Source organism: Trachurus japonicus, chromosome 10 (genome assembly GCF_045865225.1).
Source record: "Trachurus japonicus isolate A0001 chromosome 10, Traja_1.0".
NCBI lineage: Eukaryota > Metazoa > Chordata > Actinopteri > Carangiformes > Carangidae > Trachurus > Trachurus japonicus.
Window position 1 is genome coordinate 14,122,790 of NC_140916.1, and position 18,810 is coordinate 14,141,599.

At 42.7% G+C, this 18,810-nt stretch overlaps 1 protein-coding gene across 8 annotated transcripts in view; it reads right to left on the minus strand.

The window, feature by feature from the left end:
* Nucleotides 1-347: 347 nt before the first annotated feature.
* pcdh19 (protocadherin 19) overlaps nt 348-18,810 on the minus strand; it is a 54,708-nt gene continuing 36,245 nt past the window's right edge. For all 8 annotated transcript variants that reach the window (XM_085789371.1, XM_085789379.1, XM_085789378.1 and 5 more), the window contains one exon: nt 348-3,050. In XM_085789371.1, the coding sequence (XP_085645497.1) occupies nt 2,491-3,050 (560 nt within the window). In that variant the 3' untranslated portion in view covers nt 348-2,490. The remainder of the gene's footprint in view (nt 3,051-18,810) is intronic.

Sequence of the window (18,810 nt, forward strand, 5' to 3'; positions counted from 1 at the left end):
TGTGACGTAAATTGACTTTTTTTCAGTTTTCTGAACAACTTTTCATGACTGTGAGGAAAATCTTTTTTTTTTCTTTCACTGCAATACCCTGGGTGGAGACTGGTGTGTATATATCTACTGCATCCCCTGGGAAGGTGGGTCCTCAGATGTCACTCACATGCTGTCATGGGGAAAGTGGTTCCCTGAGAGGCCTGAACACTTTTTTTTTATCTTCATCCAAAATCAGTTTTTATCCTCTTGTGGAAAAACTGAAAAATCACAAAACAGAACAGACAAAAATGAAGAGAATCCAAAAATCATGTCAACTTTAAATGTGCGCTGAGGAAAGACAAAGGAAACAAAGCAGAGAACATTTAATAGTTTAATTATAAGCTGCTGTATACATTCAGTGATTATTCCGATTTTCATGTTGCCAGAAGCCATGGGTGAGACCAGCAAAACATTCAGCTACAAGATCTAGTTTGTTGTATGCAATTTGTCCATTTTCATTCACATTTTTCCACATTGTACATAGTTTACTGCAAAGCAACATAAAACCACATTGCTGATGTGCAACACGGTTCTTCCGAGACCTTAGTTCATTCAAACACATTTCCACCCAGTCTGTTGTGTGGCGCTCGTAGGAGGGGAGAGCCCTGTTTGTACCACCCTGGGCTCAACCTTAACTTTGATATCAAGTGAACACAGATGGCAAAGGGTGACAGGAGTGCTGAGCAAAGCTATTCTGCACGTCCGAGTGCCCTCAGTTGAAGCTGAAAAAGTCTTGTTTTAAACTTGATTGGGCCCGATAGGAAAGCGGCTCGTTAGACAGATATAGTAGGTGGAACCCTGTTACCAGCTTGGAGAACACTGGGGGCCGTTCTTTCTCCTCCTTAGATACTAAGATTAAGCAACATCCTGCAATCTGTAAGGTTTTGTTTGCATCTTTTTTGGTTTCTTTTGCTATCTCACTCTTAGCTCATTGAACTGACACACTAATGTTGGTGCTGAAATCGCTTTTTTTGTTGTTTTTTTGTAGTTTTTTTTTTTTGTCTTTTTACATTTTCTAGTAGCCCACACAGAAACTTGATGGCACAAGAACTGACCAATAAGAAACTCTTTACAACAAGGTAGACTGCAAGTCAACAGTTGCCAGGGGTCACACAGTAAACCAAAAAAATAATCCAAGTTCATTTTGAAAATAAAAAAAACAAATCAGGTTCAATATAAAAGCAAAGGACAAATGAACAAAAGCAAGTTAATTTCAAGTATAACTTACTCATAAAATAACTACACAGCATTAAATATTCTCATTATACATTTTTAAATTATTTATAAAATATATTTTGGCATATATGTTTTTTTTATTTTTGTGTTTGTGTAACAAACGCTACTGTAGCTTCAGTTGAACACCAATGTTTATTTGTTTTTTCTCTTGAAACAAAACATTAAAGGGATTGTCACATAACAACAGGTTATTAAAAATGATAATAGTAAACCCTATACAGAGTTTCACATAGCAAGACATGAGTGACGATCCCTTCTATCCTAGCCCCATAGTCAAAAGTCAAAAAAAGTACAAGACCAGAGCACAAAGTTCTAACTTGTGCTCCACTGGCTACAATCAAGGTTGGGCACAGGAGATTTCAAAAGCAGTAAGTCTTTTTTTTTTTTTTTTTTCCATACAACTCAATTTGAACACAAGATCTGTCTGTCCCTCCTCGGGTGTTCAGAGCAGCCGGGCAGATAGTGAGAGTTCATTTAGCTCCATCCGTGATAAAATATAAATACTGTAAAGACCTCACAGTCTGATGACACTAGGATGTCCTCAGGGATACGCAAAAAAGTTTCTCTTATTAGTCAGGGAGAGGAGCAAATGAGACTGAAAGGCCTCTCCTCCCTTCTCCTGAATGCACTGAAAACTGTTGAAGTAAATTGAGGATATTTTTAGCTGAATCCTGTGTACGTCTGTTGTTGTTTATTACACTGACGGAGCTCACTATACAAAGGAACAAAGAGCGATTTTGGCAGCTAGAACAAACTGCAAAACCAAAGAAGGCAAATATCAGTTTGTGATACAAAAGTAGTTCAAAAGGCATAACTGTACTTCTGAATTGGCACCTCGGGTGTCCAAACACGGAGTCCTGCTTTGGCGCAAGGGCTGGAGAGCTCCGCCGGTCATGTCCACGCAGTCAACAGTAACCTGCCTGTCCACCAATTGCAGACTGATAACAAGAAAACTGAACAAAAAGCAAACAAGGAAAAAGTACTGCGACTACAACAAAGCCACATCCACTACCTTGGCTTGAGCACACAACTAGCTGCAGCATACTACAGTTCATCATGGTCAGCCCGAGCTGGGTCTTGAATATTGTATACTGCAAATGGGTGTGTCTCTCTACTTCCACAGCTGGACTTTCTTCTGTGTACACACTGCTATTGCGGGGTATATATATGTGAGTTTACACGGTATGTGTGTATGCATGTTGGTGTGTGTCGTGGAGAAGCTCGCTAAAGCACAATGTCCTTCAGGCGCTTGCTGCTGGGGGACTCCTTGTCTCGGCCATCGTGGAGAAGCGTGTTGATCTCCCTGACAGCCGGCTCACTGTCCTTCCCCTCCGGCTGCCGCAGCAGGCTGTGGTTGGCGATTCGCTCCGCGTCGCGGCATTTCAGTGTGTTGTAGGCAGACGACGGCTTGGACACTGGGCTCTTCAGGTGCACGGGGGAAGTGATGGGGCTGGCTGCCTCACGCCCGTTGCCAGCTTCGCGGACAGCCCCTCCATTGGCCTTGGGGCTACACACCTGAGACTCCTGAGTCCGCTTTCCCTTTAGCTCTCCCCGCTCCACGTCCTCGGGCCCATCCTTGCCGAAGGTGGCAAAAGTCCTCTTGGTGGTGCCGTCCTCGTAGTGGGGCACGTCCACTGTGGTGGCCTCGATGGACAGAGCGATGACGTTGCGGTTGTGTTCGGGCGACTTGGCACGCGCTGGGATCGGGACGCGAGGCATCCAGCAGCGGTCGGAGTGGCCAAGGATGCGACATTCATCCTGGCAGTGAAAGCCCTCACTGGGATCTGTTGAGGACAAAGAGAAAACACGGCTGTTAGCTTCGTCTGTTGATATTCAACTTTTATACTCATTTGCACACAGATCTCATCATGTTAATTCTCCCACATGGCCCTCATTTGATTTTGGCATGCCGATTCTGCCATCAAATAAAAGGAAAATAAACAATACTGCATTGTGTTTTAATTAAAACAACCCACAAGTTAAACATTAGTGAACGATTTGCTTGACTTGTATTGCCTTCCTGCATCTGCTCAAGACTACAGTCCTGTTAACACTACTCACCGATAACTAGAGCTGGATGTTTGGGGCACTTCTAATACACCAATTAAATTATGTAATGTTAAATCAAAAGTCCATTTGCAGCTCTTGTATAATTGGGTTTTCGATAGCAACACTAGACGAAAGGCAGGTTTAAACAGTGCAATCAGATATCTCTGAGAGACACGCCAGACGAGTTGCGGTGTTGTTGCCTGGTTCGTCTCTTTCCCCCTTTCTGTCTCTGTCATCTGGCGCCGGGTTATAAATATGTAATGATGTTTAACGCTGGAGTGAAAAAAAGATTTGTCTGAGTCTGTATATCTGCACTCTTTCATACTTTGTTGTGTTGGAGGGGGGAGGACTTTCAACTCCGTTTTTGCATTGTCAAAAAAAAAAAAGGTGTCACGCTTCTCACACTGTAATTTTTGTTTTGCGGATTGTTAATAATTCATTTATACACTTAAATAAAATAAAAAATAAAAAACTGTACTCAATGCTTTCTCAATCTTTTTAATCTGTACATTATTTCACTTGTCTTTCACTTGTCTTAGAAAGAAAAATGATAATCAAGATAATAAAGATTAATGGATCAACTTTTCACAATTTTCAGCCTTGGAAAAACACAACAATTCATTTTCTGGTATCTCTCTTTGCCACTGTTCGGTTGTGTTTCCCACCAGCTCCAGTCTCCAGCTTGAACTTGCCACACAGATATGCAGTGACACATTTCTAAGCCTCCCTACTGCTCGTTTCACTTCAAGCAAGAGCCATCCTCTGTTCCTCGGGCCCAAGGTGACAAGAGAGGATTGTGAGAGGGATTGCCATCGACCCAAATGCATACGTTTACATCTGGCAATCGCAGCTTGACAGATCACCTAATTAAAATCACTAATGATCTGTTTTTCTCCCTTCTTTTCCTGCACTCATGAGAGGCACCTCTGCTAAGGCCCTGGGGATCGATATTTAAAGATTGGAGACAGGCTTTTCAGAGCCAGATATGCCAAAGCTGTTTCTCATGAAGTATAATCTGATGAGACTGACAGCTAACATGGTGACTAAATGACTGAATGAATGAGTAAAGGGTATCATGGGCTGTTTGAACCCGAATATGGGCAGTAGAGCTCTGGAGGAATCATCTTGCTTGAAGGCAGGAAACATAAACACCAGCGCCATGACTGCAGATGATGAGTGACCAGTGTCCACATGAATACTTCATAGTGAGACAGAGGCGACACAGAATTATCTTCCTTTCATCATGTCCGTCCAAACGCAAACACGCACAATGACACACGCACACACACAGATGTGGCATTCTCTGCAGTAAAGGCAGCTTCAGACACTCTCTCTCTCACAAGGGTTGGGATTGTAATAGGCATCTGAAACACAGTCTACACTTACACAAGCACGCTTCTTGCAGGCTCATTTCAAGGTGGAAATATCAACGTTATGAAATAATTTTTCATACCATTATCCGCATTATCTATAGTACTGCAGCGTAAATAGGCAGTTTACAAGATTGCTATATAGTTCAAATCATTTGATGAGACTGAAATGCAACAATGAGCAGATGGAATATCTTTTCCAGAGTTGCGCTGCTGTATGTATGTAAATTTGCATGAATGCTGATTGGTCCGAGGAACTGCTCCGGCAGCAATCACGGAGACAAAAGGCATGAAGCTGGGGGTTTTGTTTAAACAGAAGGGATCCAATCAGACAGTAATAATGTAATCACAACAGAAAGTCTTTACCAGGTACCAGGAACATGACGAGGAGCGCTGAATTAGAGGGGGAAAAAAACATGCCCACACACTCTAGATTAGATTGTCCACTGCAATGGTATTTCTAAAGCCCTTTCAAATCCCATGTTCTTTTATAATCCTATGTAACGGCTTTCTCATTAACTGTATTTTGAATTTAGCCCTTCCTGATGCCTTTTCTTTGATGGGTTGTTAACAATAAAGATGTTTTTTAGACAGTCAATATCTCAGCAATGGCAGCAAAACGTGGATGTGGAAAATGTGGAAAGATTATACTTCATCACTGTGATGCATTAAAACCCACGTAATAAACTCATGTATAAAAAGCATGTAACATGCATGTGAACATCGTACTGTAGCATACAGTAAATTTCAAACATTGCACTAAAATACACAAGGTGCTTGACGTGAGCTCTATATTTAGTAATCTGAAATTTCTCCCCAAATCTTGTTTGACATGTTCGACAAAGTAGATCTTTTTCTTCCCTGATTAAAGATTTACAAGCATCTTGGTAATGAATGCAGTTTCCTCTAAATACTTAGCCTTTTTTCTATAGCCTGAAGCACTTTCTAAAGCATGAAAAGCCTCAAGGCACAAAGAAATATAGACAAGTTGTGTGCTCTCAGCTTAGCAGTACATGCATATGCAGTGAATGCCATTTTCTCTCCTTTCCTTTAGGGGTCTATGGGAAAGCAACTGGGTTGTAAATGACATTGTTATGAAAGCCAAGTGCCATTAACACTCACACATCCTGCCTCAGCTCAGAGCTTCATAAAACGCAGATGTTGCTCTAAAGACCCACAAAAAATGGAAGAGGCAAAATTTAAATAAAAGAAGTGACAGGCCATCGACCTCTAACAAAACACAATCTCTTCCTAATCCAAAAAAAAGGGAGCAAATTGTATAATGGTGAGAGATGAATTAATGGCTTTTAGAGCAGCAGTACAGTGGTTTGGAAGTCAGCAACTACAGAATGAAAGACAGTGAAGGCACCGCCTGCTGCGAATGTGCATTCAAAGTCATCAGGAAAATAAGCTTGCCAATCAGTTCCAGGAACAGACTTAAAGTACGGCACAGAGCAGGATGTCATTGGGAACACTTCCTATCTACAATTTAATACCTATTAATTACTGTGGGAGCTCCATCGGGAGGCGGGGACTCAATGTGTTTTTTTTAGTCTTCCACACTTAAAATACAAACAATCTAATGGCAGCAGAGGCAAGAAAAAAAATCCATGTATCAAGTGCCATGGTGCTGCTATCAAATCAGACACACTGCACTTTAATACTGAATTAAGGTCCACAGACTGCCAAAGGCACAAGGGAGCACTTTGAATATGTATGTACTGATGTGCATGGCGTTGGAAAATAATAAATATTGCCACTTCAAATAGAAAAAGCCAAATTCTCTTGATAGTGCTGGCCATGTTTTTCTGTTTGTAGTTACCTGGAATAGCATCACTTTGCATCAGCGTGGGGAGAAAACCCACACGTTCCCTGCCATTTCATCTCGCATCCGCAGCCTGCCAGCAGCCGATTCAATCCTGTGTCTCTCTCAATCAGATGAAGGCGTCTTAACTTCAAGTTACAGCGCACAGATCTCCAGCTTCAGCGTTGGGGATCCCACAACCTGACAAGCTCATTGCTCACATTACCCTCGCACAAAGCATGTAATGATCCCTTCATGTCATACAGCTAGAGGTGCTATTTGTTTGCTGCTAATGTGGAGGAAAAAGAGAGGAATCAGCGAAAGACTAAAATCCCCTGACATAAAAGGGAAGGGATGTGTTCACTGAGAGAGGCAACTCCCCGAAAAACTCCCTGAGCTTTCGCCAGCTATTTTGCGTCCTGTTTGGCTAACACACGGAGCCTGGCTTGGAGAACACAGACGCTTCTCCCTCCAAAAGTAGCGCACACAGCCTGCAGGATGAAAACAATGATGTAATCCTATAAAATGAGTGTAAGCAGCAACAAGAAACAGGAGGCCGGATCGGAGGGCCAAAGACGGGCTTGAGTCGATGTGAACCCAGATTCAAGTGACAAAATCCTCATTCTGTGTTTCTTAGTTTAACTGGAGCCACGAGGCAACTGGGGACTCAGTATGACACAATTCAGTCAGTTTGGTTTTACAGCATGATGAACCCTAAAAAGAATTTGGAACAACAGTGTGGCATGATAAATCACTTTTACAAGGAACGTCTGCCAGTTTTGGCTTAAACTACTTTTTTGTATTTCTTCTGTATGCTGACATTTCTGTTGTAGCAATAACAATAAATGTCCTGATTCTGCTTGTCATGTGAAAACAGACACTCCTGAACATGCACACAGGCAGTTTAATGTAGACGTCACTGTGATGCCACTGCTATAAAAGAAAAGTAATGATTAAAACAATATCCTTTGAGGCTTGCATAGGCTTTGCTGATTCTCTTTGATTTCCTTTAATTTTTCTGTTTCTACATCACTGTCTCTCATATTTAAAGCTATCACACTGCTGTGACAAAGCTATCAAATATAGTCCTTCTATAGTCAGGGCGGACAATTAATCATCGCTGGTGATTGAAAAACCCAACAGCAACTCTGTCGTTGTGTTTCTTTTCATTTCAGTGTGAGAGGCGTAAAATCCAAAGAAATTCAATCTGTAGAAAGTTAAATAAATGCGGCTACCACCCTGCTGACCCCTGCTGAGGACAGCCTGGGAGCCAGCACTTTCTGCCATGTCTGAGTAGTTTACAGAAGGTTCTCCTTCGCAGCTATAAAATGCCAACCATTTTTCTACTCTCGTCTTGGTATTCCAGTGTATCTTTGACAGTGAGATGGCTGTTTTCTAATTGCTCTCCATATTAATTTTCCATCCTGGCAGTCACATGGCAAAGATTGATTAAATCTAAATTGCTACTACAGAGTCTTGATGGAGCCTGTGATGCAGAAGCTGATGGAGGTATCACAAGGGAGGAAATTTTAGAGAACATGGCCACAGCAGAACAGATGAGCGACTGTGGTTGCTTGGTTGGTCGGTCGGTAGAGTCCAAAGTGCGCTCGAGACCTAACAGGCTTGGTCCCGCCTGATTCTGACGCTGGGGTTGGAGCTTAACATCTAGTCGGCCCCGGCTCCAGCAGAGGACAGTTCTGTGGCCAGCTGAAGCTGAGGTCTGGCCAAGCAGCCTCCTACACGACTCACCGGGGAGAGTCCAAGTGCTGCTGTCATCCCAGCCAGCCAATTCAGTCTGTGGGCCATAAATCAGCCTGGAGGCCTGGCTCCTGCGGGAGCGGCAAGATGGAGTGTGATGGTCTTGTTTTTACAAACAGTAGAGGGGCACCCTTACTGCACCATGCAAGCCATCATTCTCTACACAGCGCCGAGTCCTCTCCTTCTCCCCACAGCATCTGGTTCAGTCACATCAAGCTTCCCCCGCCGACACCCCCAGATTCCTCCCTCGCAGCTTCCCACACAAGCCCATCCTTTATGCTTCTCCTCCTTCTGTCCTCCTCTTTCATCTCATCAGTACTGCTGTCTCACGTACATTGGTGTAATTAAATAAATCCTTCAACCCAAAATCCTTTGCTCTCGTTTCTGCCTATCTGACCAGAGTCCCCTTTACTCTTCCAGTCAAATATTAATTGTCGAGGAAATTAGACACACTGGGCAGCCTTGTTAGTGCTGTCATGTGGCTGGTGAAGCCAAAGGTTCGTGCGGCCTTGGTTCTATTTCTGCACATTAGTACCAGTCAATTCATCAAGAACAAATTCACTGTCTAATTTATCCTGCACTGCTCTGTCTGACAACTTGTCACTTCCACCAGGCCTCCCCATGTCCTCCCAAAAGCTGATGCGACATGGCAAGTTAACTTGATTTGGAGCCAGTCCTGCACTCGCTGTTCTTTATAAGCGTTTGTCAATAATTGTTTTAAAAGGCTAACAACAGTTCAGACCAAATTCTGCAAATGTTTGCTTCCACTGTCTCTGTTCCCTCCCACACTGCTGGCCCATCCAGCTCTGCCTGTGCATTTTATAGCAGGTCCTGGTATAAAGAATGAATTTCCAAACCGGTGTTGACAAACAATGCACTAGCTTCTAAATTGGTACAAACAGCATCTGTTTAACAGCTGTGTAACAGCAGCGGGAGGAAAAAAAGCAATCGCTATACTGTTTTATAAATCACTATGTCATCGCAGAGCTCTGTTTTGTTCAAAAGCAGGACCACTAGCCAATGGACTGCTTGATGTAGTGGAAACAATGCGAGCTGCTTGTCATGATGACATACGTGGGTGGGCTGCTTTCAATGCCCCGGCAACAAATACTGTTATGCTGAAAGGATTCTCTCACCTTATTGTGCCCTGCTCCCACCACCACTGGTTCCTAGAGGTTGCAGTTTGTCAGGAGCAGCGTTTTAAGGCAGTGGGAGCGTTACCCTTGGCACCTATCATAACACATACAATGCTCGGAGGGGCCAGATTTACAGAGGTCAGATCTTTTGTGATCTGTAGGTTTCCAGACCAGCCAATAACATAATTCATGCCCTGATTTTCATACATTACACACGCCAGTGACTGTTTAACTCTCTCAACAGGCGCTCTGAACTGGATTTAACCCAGACACAAAGGCACAGAGACCTAAGCCTGGCTGCATATGGCTGAACTTGGCTGAACACAAACAAAGGGAGGTTGCAGAGAGGTTCCCAAGATAAGCAACAGCACCAATACAATACATGTACGAATGTGTCCACAAAATACCAGACAGCCGCTGGGCTGTGGAGGCTGGTATCATGTCGGACTGAACACTGCCCAACTGTTCAACCACACTGCCAATCCAGCAACATGCAGAGACAGAGAAAAAGGCATTCTTCCTTTGTGCAGTTTGTACTGGACCCTGAAATACAGATAATCATGATAGAAAAATAACCACAGCACAGATTATTTCAGGTTTCAGGTTTCTTTTAAAAAACCAAAAACAAGTGAATGTAGTTGGACATTGTGTGTAAACTAAGAAAAGAAAAGCAAAATGCTATTGTTTTATTCGAAAAAGACGGCCGACTCATGTACATAAATGGCCATAAATCTGTTGAATAACAATGGAATGAAGATTAATATTTTCCTTGTGAATTCATGCTGATAAGAGGTTCATTAAGTGCATTTTGGTTAAAGGGGTGGGTTTATGTTCTTAGAACAAATAACTAGCAAATGTTAAAAAAAATTGTAATATGTCTGTACTCTCCCCTGCTGGAAGATAATGATGCCAAACATATCGCTGTCATTGGAACAAGAAATCACCTTAATAACTTTGTGGTAGTAAATTAGATAATTTCATGGCCACATATAACATTTCCAAGAAAAACTAATCAGGGATGTAATTCAGTGATGAATTTCATCAGAGGAAATTCATCTTTGGGTTAGAAGTACTTTAAAGAGATAATTATTTTAAAATATGAAAGGTGCAGGATGAAAAAAAATATGCAGTTAAAATCAAAATTAAACTGCAACTTGAGCTCATCTTTCTCGCATAATGTGATATATTTCCAGTTTAAGTGGGAAATTGTGGTGGAACATCATGCAGGGAGGAATCAGTGAAAAGTGTCCTGAGGCAAATGAGGGAGAATGCCAATCTTATTTGATTAGAGGGGCAAACTGTTTGTGAAATAAAAAATCTGCTTTTGTGCTCCTAATAGTTCCCGTAACTGTTTCAACACTTATAACACAAGCTTTAAGATGTTAACACGACTGGTGTGCAGTTGCTGCTATTTCGGTGCAGCGTCACACTGCTGAGTTCTTGACCTTCATAACCCTTTCCAGCAATTCTCAGCCTGGAGTCTAACAGATAACAGATAATAGATAATAGATATTTAATTTAATATATGAAGGAAACCTCTATGTGTTCTGCAAGTATCATTTTTCTTTCTTGATCTGAAGGCACTAGTTTTGAGATACAAAAATCAAGGTAAACAAATGTCTAATAGTTTAGCAATTATTCTAAGAATACCACAGCGAAGAAAATTAAATAAATGAACATAAACTAATTAAACTAAGTCAAATTTGGCACAGCACCAACAATTTAGTTCCAAAGTTGTAGTTCAAGTGTGGTGTAATATTGTGATGAGATGTACTTCACTGTAATGACACAGCAAATGCCACCCTTGTCAATTCTCAGCGTCCAAATTGCCCCTCTAATGATGGGCCTCAAATTAACCTGTGTTCTGGCGCTCCAGGCCGACAACAACAGTACAATGCACTCCCAAAACTCAGCACAGCAGGCTGCGGGCGTCCCAGTTGCAGACCTGCTCACTCTGCCATCCGAGCCAGCCAGACCGCCTGCCTGCCTCTTGTCTGCTTGGCTCGTTTCCTCCACAATGCATCGGCAGAGGACATCTTTAAATACACTGGAACAAATGCAGCATTTCTGTGTTTAAGCTTGACCGAGCTAGCAAGCTAATTTGCTCCTAAACCCTTGAGTCTGTGAGAAGCAAGGGGGACAGAAAGAGACTCTTAAATTACATCTGTGAAAGGGGTTGGGGGGGTAGATGAAAGCCACACGATGGAGAGGACAAGCGTTGGCTCGGGGACGGCGGCACTATGGAGTCATTGACGTTTAAGTGCGAGAAAATAACCAGCAGTCGTGTCGGATGAGTCGTCGAGGTCACTATATCATTCTGAATAAACTAAGAATGAGGTGTGTTATCAGCTGAAATTAATCCCTATTAAACAAGTGTAAGGGAAAAAACGCAAACTGCAAATGTCAGGGAAATATATCTGTGGATGATGGATAAATAATTCTTTGTGTGGCTTTGAGCTTTCCCTTAATAAACAGAGAGTCCATGACAAATTAAAGATGTTTCACCAATGCCAATATTTCTATTTGTGAATCCACGATTTTCATCCCCACAGTCAAAAAACACAACTCATCAAGTGTGGGGAAATAGATTTATGATTTAATGAATTTGAACAATGCATTATGTAAACACAATACTTCAGACCCCGTAAATGTGTCGAGCTCCAAACAACCAGGGACAGCACACTGGGCAGCATACCAATATCTTAGGATTTCCTCTCTCACTGTGAGCTTCTGTTTTGCCTCAAAAGAGTGGCCTTACATAATTAATATAATGTGGCTTCTCATTCAGTCATGTTCACTTTGTGTCAGCTAGGACTGTGTGTTTAAATTCCATTTCATCTTGTCGCAGAAGCACCAGCATGGTTCCAACTCTCCTTTTCTTCCTCTTAAAAAAAAAATTCCACTTGTCCCTTTTCCCGACAATTTTAACAACCTCTGGAAGTAGGACGCTGTAACACTGTGAGTGTGGTAGAATGTATTATGATGGGCAGGTTCAGAAACATATACAGTACGAGTGGGTGGGCCACCTTGTGACATCCATTGTGGTTTGAAAAGACAACCTCTCTGCTTCCCACCGGACCAGATTGACAGTGTCACTCAGGGACGCACAGCAAATAAAAGAAATAAGGAAAACACAGCGAGGGCCTCGCTGTGTGGAGATGCATTAGATTTACACCTGCTGGGCAGAGGAAAAAAACGAGAGGGAGGCCTTTCTAACACTATTTCCCTGCTACAAAAGGCCATTCTGGGTGGCATGGGGGAGGCAGGATGACTCTCTCCCAGGTTCTCCATTATTCACCACAGAGAGGTCTGCTCCATGATACCACTTAGTATCAGGCAGTCAGAACCAATGTCCGTGGCATTAGCCACCCACCACCCTGCGCTACACATATAGAGGATTGTCAGCAGTGAGCTAGTCCGTGAGAAGAGCAGCTCATATCTAAGACACACAGATTGAAATGGAGGTGGGAGCCTGGACTGAAGTAAAGAGAAGGAACTAATAGCCACATCTTCTCTGATTTCAGGAACATGACTATAGCATACATAAGGAGGATGGCAGGGGACTGACACAGTGGTAGTAATTGGATTTCTCAGGCCTTGTGCCCACTCATGATAACATGCTGAGTTGTGACATGAAAAGTCCTTATGTGTGGCGAGGGAGCAAGGTGCAGCAGAGTGGAAGTGACAGGTGTCAAAGATTCAATTCCTTCGCTCCTTGAGTTCTGTTTCTCAGGGGACAGCTGAGGAACAACCTGCCCTGTGGTAAAGCCAAACCCGGGGCTTGACATTCAGTTGCAAATCTGAGCTAGTTAAACCTATGTAGGATGCAGCGGAGGAGCCGGAGGAGGGGGACGAGGGACGGGGGGTGGGGTGAGGCATTACTATGGATATAAGAGGTCACAGCCTGATTGCTTGCTTTATTTATTTTCTGATGCTAATGTGGGCTGAATACAGAAGGAGCGCAGGATTCCTAAGATGTGCTGGAGAACACACACAAAGGGGCCTGAGACCCCCCACTGAAGATCTTGCAGATGTTGGGTGGGGTGGGGGTGGGGGGTGGGGGGGTCGTGGAGTGTCTGGCCACAGTTTCCTCCCGGTCCTCGTGCCTCCAGCATTCTGGCCTCATCTTTAACGAGGACTGCACGAGAACAGGCACATCATTAAAAAGAGCCATTCTGAGACTTTCCTGTCTGCCATTAAACTTAACAGCCGACCTCTTCCATTACCTTTTTCCTCAAATTTAAGGAGGCGGGGGACAGTGGGGTTTGATAAGTGACATTTAGCCAGTAAGATGCATCCGTTGAGTGAATTCTGCTTCTCAGTTAATTATACATGGAGGGAACAACAGTGAAGCCTCCTGGAATGTTTTAAAAGTATTTTCCAGACAGTTTTTGTAAATGAGCAGATGAATGTAATAAGGTATTGTAGTATTTACAGGGTCCACACTGACCTGATTTTACATAATATCCTAATGTGATATGATAATTAGGTTAATGCCCAGAAAGATGTGGTAGCCCAAAGGAAACATCTTATTAGCAGTAGCATACACAAACAGAGGGCCTTTGTGAATAATGTTTTAATGTTGATGAATTTACTTTAATTTGATTATCCACCACCGCCAGCTACGCCACAGTAAAGATACACCACTCTGCATCCTGCTCAGCTCTTGACCTCTCTCACACATGAAAAGAGTCGCACTCATCTGACTACACAGCATGTACGCCACACCAGTCATTGAGACGGACTAGTCGGTAAACTCTGGTGTTTTGATCTTCATTCAACTATGATGACCCTGTTAAGTTCAGCGGCAGTAAGTGTTTCCTTCATCCGAATTACTTGGGCGCATGTTAATTTATTGGATACGGAGTGCACAGAAGACAGAGGTTTCAAAGGATGAGACATTCTTCGATATGAGGACGTGCTGAAAGCTTGGTCTGGTGGAGATTGTTGGCCAAGAAAAGGTCAGCGGAGGCTCCCTGGGTCCACACACCTCAGCGGGTCCCTCCTCTCTGTGACTGTGCCTTCAGTCTCTCATCAATAGTTTATAATCTGGGTCAGTAGCAGCCACGACGTGCCTCCCACCTCTCAAAATGTTGAATTACAACATGGTGAGCTCATCCCTGCAAGGTCATCTAGGGGACAACGAGGAACACTGACACTAATTGGTGAATGAAAGATAGAAATGATAGAGGTGGTTTGGATGACTTCTCTTTAACCTCTGTTTAACTTCTGCTGAGTACAAATCCAAAGAGCACATTCTGCCATACAGTGCTTCACAGTATGTGCAGGGCCTCGGCAAGAGAAATTCTGCATTTCAGCGGCTATAAAATGTGACAGAATAAATCATTCTCACTGAATATACATGAGGGGAGCAGAATATGGAAATATTATAGCAGTATGCCTGAGGTAGTAACCTTTTGTTGCCACAACTGAGGAGGACGACATAACTTTACATATTTCTGCTACATATTCCATCTGAGTTATAATGTTGTCAAGAGAAACAAGGTGATGAGAACTTAGATAAAAACCAGGATGGATATGACAAAGGCATTGGGGGACATGGTGAAAATGAAAGAAAAATAGAACGCAGGAAATCTCAAATGGATTAAAGAGGATGGAGGTATAGTGTTTTTCCCACAGTGAGGAAGTAATAGGGGTTAAAAAAAGAAATGCACATTGCTGCAGCACAGGAGACCCCCCCCCCCCCCCTCTCTTCCTCTTCCTCCTTCACCCCAGCTGCAGTGATAAATGTCTCTTTGTATTCTGGACAGAAAACTGCAGGCTACAATATACTTGTCAGAAGACAGCTGATTTTCCCCTTAAACAGAGCAGAGTATATTCTTAATCTTTCCTTTCACAGAGGCAGGAGATAAAACAAATGCCTCACGCCAAGACACATAATGCCCAGAAAATCTCTCCCCATTCACTACACGTTTACGTGGCAAGTAGCTACCAATATCCTCCTGTGTGTACAATGTCTGTGTTTGCAGCAGGTGTAGCTGCAACGTGTGCAACTGCATGCTATTTGTACTTTCCCTAAATTTCACAGCATCCTTAATCCCTGCAGTATAGCCATGGTTCCACTATGAGGGCTCCTAAATGGGACTCAGTGCTACAGGTAATGGAGCTGATTATAGCTATCTGGGCTACGGGCCAGCTGCCAGACTCTGCCCTGCCTGGAGGGAGCACAGGCCGCCTGGTGTCTGATATCCTGGGATCCCTGTAATACAAGCCTTGCTTTGGCAGTCACTCTGTGACTATTCTGCCCACTTGCTGCCACATACCGTGGCTCCTTTGAGTTAGTCTATGTGTATAGTATGTCTTCATCAGGTTGTTTATGCCACATCAGTCTGTTGTCATACCATCTCAGCAACGATTGCGGCAAGTCACACTTTTAAGGACTGTCAAGAGGCACCCTGCCTTTAATTTTCTGGTGGCCATATTTAACATTACAGCCGCAAACTGCATTTCTGACACTTCAAACAACAGTGGCTAATCAGCTGGGGACACATTGTGTTGGCACAGCCATAAAAATCTTTCTCTCAGCTGACCTCCAGCTATTAGAGTTAATATAAGAGTCACGCTCCTTCATTTTCATTCAAACTCTGAGAATTTAGATGTCAGGACCGACCCTGTCTTACATTTCTTTACAGCTAATCTGCAACAGCACATATTTTATAGGAAACATAATTGTGAATTACATTACATTATGGATTACATTTTCTATAAATGTAATGAAGATATATTGTTCATTTATTATTTGGCATCCCACAAATGTTGATATATGCTGAACGGCGGAAAAATATGCACAAACACTGTATCTATCAGATCTTCTAGCACAATCTGCTTTGGTAGTGACTACAACGTTATTACTCATTTTTATGGTTATGTTTATTCACTCGCAGCACTTGGTTAAGGTTAGGGAGAGATTAATTTGCTTTGGCTCAATGTCCCTTTTGCTGTCACGATATGGTTTCATGCAACAGCCTCTGAACTTGCACTGTTTGTGGGTGGGCAGGATATAAATAAAGTAAAGCATGGCAGAGGAGGCTTTGTTAACCTCTCATTATGTTGAATTTACATCGTGTGCAGAAACATGTATATGTAAATTATCTTCAAATTAGAATCCATGGCAGCAAGTCCACAATAAACTGGAGGTGCAAGAACTTTGTACTAAATAAAGATGCAGTGATGGTGAGAACGCCTCACACAAGTGAGCATTAAGTAGCAGTGGGAGGTGGTGTGGGTGAAGCAGGGACAGGGACATCTGGAGACAAACGAAAAAGACATGAGTGAGTAGAATAATCAAATCTAAAGAATCTCATTAAGATTAATAAGTAATTATTGATGCATTACTTTCTCTTTTCCTGTTTTCTACCAAACAAGCCAATTAGGTGCATGATTACAGTATAAAAGGAGGCTGCAATCTCTCCAGCCATACAGCCCTCTGTTTTAACCTACGCTCGTATGCTTGCTTTGTATTACAATGGGGATGGGGTTGTGCCCACGCAATGACCTCAAAGAATTAAAAACACAATGGTGCGGGAAGAAAAAAATGGCCACTGCCGTCCTTCTTCACAAGAACTAGAATCAATCGAGCCACAAAAGGCGAGGAGGCTGGAGACAATACTATAGCTCTACTACTTGAATTTCCCCCTATCCATAGTATTTGTCTCCTGTGCCCTCTCTTCATCTTTCTCCTTCTCTCTCTTACTTTTCCACTCCTCCTCTGATTAACCTTTAAAGACACACACTTGCCGGCCGCACACACACTCAATACGCTGTGTACACACTTTCAGACAGATTTAAAATTCAGGTACTCTCTCCTCCTTCCTCTCTGTTTAATGCACACTCTGCCCCCATCAACTTCGGCATATTACCTGTTCTTAATCTCCCTCCCTCTGTCTGGGATCACCCTGATCCCCCTGTTTTCCCATCTGCCGTCGATTGGGGCCCAGCTTGGCGAGATGTTCAACAAACAACTGTGATTCACTTGGTTTCTGCGGAGATTATTAACACACCTAGCATGCCACAGCGTCATGAATAAGCAATGGAGATCCGGAGCCCTATTTTCTCTCCGTCTCTGTGTTTCCTCCCTCTTTCTCTTTCTCTCCATCTCTCTTTCTCTCTCTCTCTCTTGCCCTGAACTGAATGCCAGGATTGTCTAGAAAATGAGCTGTCAGTGGAGGGCCTGCAATGAGATACATCAGGCTCATTGTGAGCCCTAGAAAATAATGAACTATTCCCATTTCTCTCTCTGATATGTTCAATACGCTATCCATGACAAGTGCAGAGAGATAAGCAGTCCCCTCTTGAGCTGATTAAATACACTGGGTATATTCAGGAGAGCTTTGGCAGAATGAGGGTTCAGGGGATGCCATTATAGTATTGTAACATTACTTTATGTTTCCCAGTCTGGGCTGGAGATGAAGACCTTTTGCGTGTGTTTTTTGTTTGTGTCTGTGTTCTCGTGTGCGCAGTTGAGGAAGAGCAGCTGGAGGCGATGCTTGTAAAAACTTAACAGAGAATCAAAACATGTCAAGTTTGTTTAAATCCTTCTTCACATCTCTTAACTTATTCCCCTTTTGGAATTAACTGAAGAACTTTAGGGATAAGTCTGTGCAGGATTTTTCAAGAATTTGTTGGTTTACTTATGGAAGTACTGCAAACAAAAACCAACAGGAGGGCACAGACAATTTTTAAAAAATTGAGAGCAGACATTAAAGTAGTGGTTTGAGCAGAGATAGACTTGCTTTACACAAGTGAAATGTATGAAAATCACAATCTTCCTTTTGAGTGATGAAGGTCTTTCCTGCTTTAACAGGGGGCAAAATCAATAATGGTCAACTCTGTGTTATTATATTAGGTGTAATTTCAAAAAGGCAGAGCCAGAGACCTCACTGGATCGCACAATTTCGTTCAGCGATGTCAGGCCGATAAAAAAAGATGAGCCTGGATGGACACGGCTTGAAAAATTTATTTTTTTATTCCCTTCCTTTTCCTCAAGTCTCTACGTCTCTTATTGTTCATTACAGACTTTACTACACCTGCTAGCAAGCATTCTCTGGTGTGTTTGAGCATGCAGTGTGTGTGCACTCTATCTTCCTTAATGCTTGTATTGCACTGAGCTCTTTGTCACTGTCAGCCATTTTACCTCCACCACGGGTTCCACATTAGATTAGGCAAATCCAAATCAAAATGGATGGTCCCAGTATAGAGTTTATATGTTAATCTAATCATAAAACATCATAACACAACACATGTTGTTGCCAGTCCGAATCACAAGAAGAGTCTTGATGCTTAATTTAATCAAATGCAGTTTGAGAATCAGTCAAATCCTTTGGCACATTCACAGTTACAGTGGAGTGAAAGAAAGAAAAATATCAGTCCTACCTGTCGGAGAGATTGTTTCCTCTTTCCCTCTTTT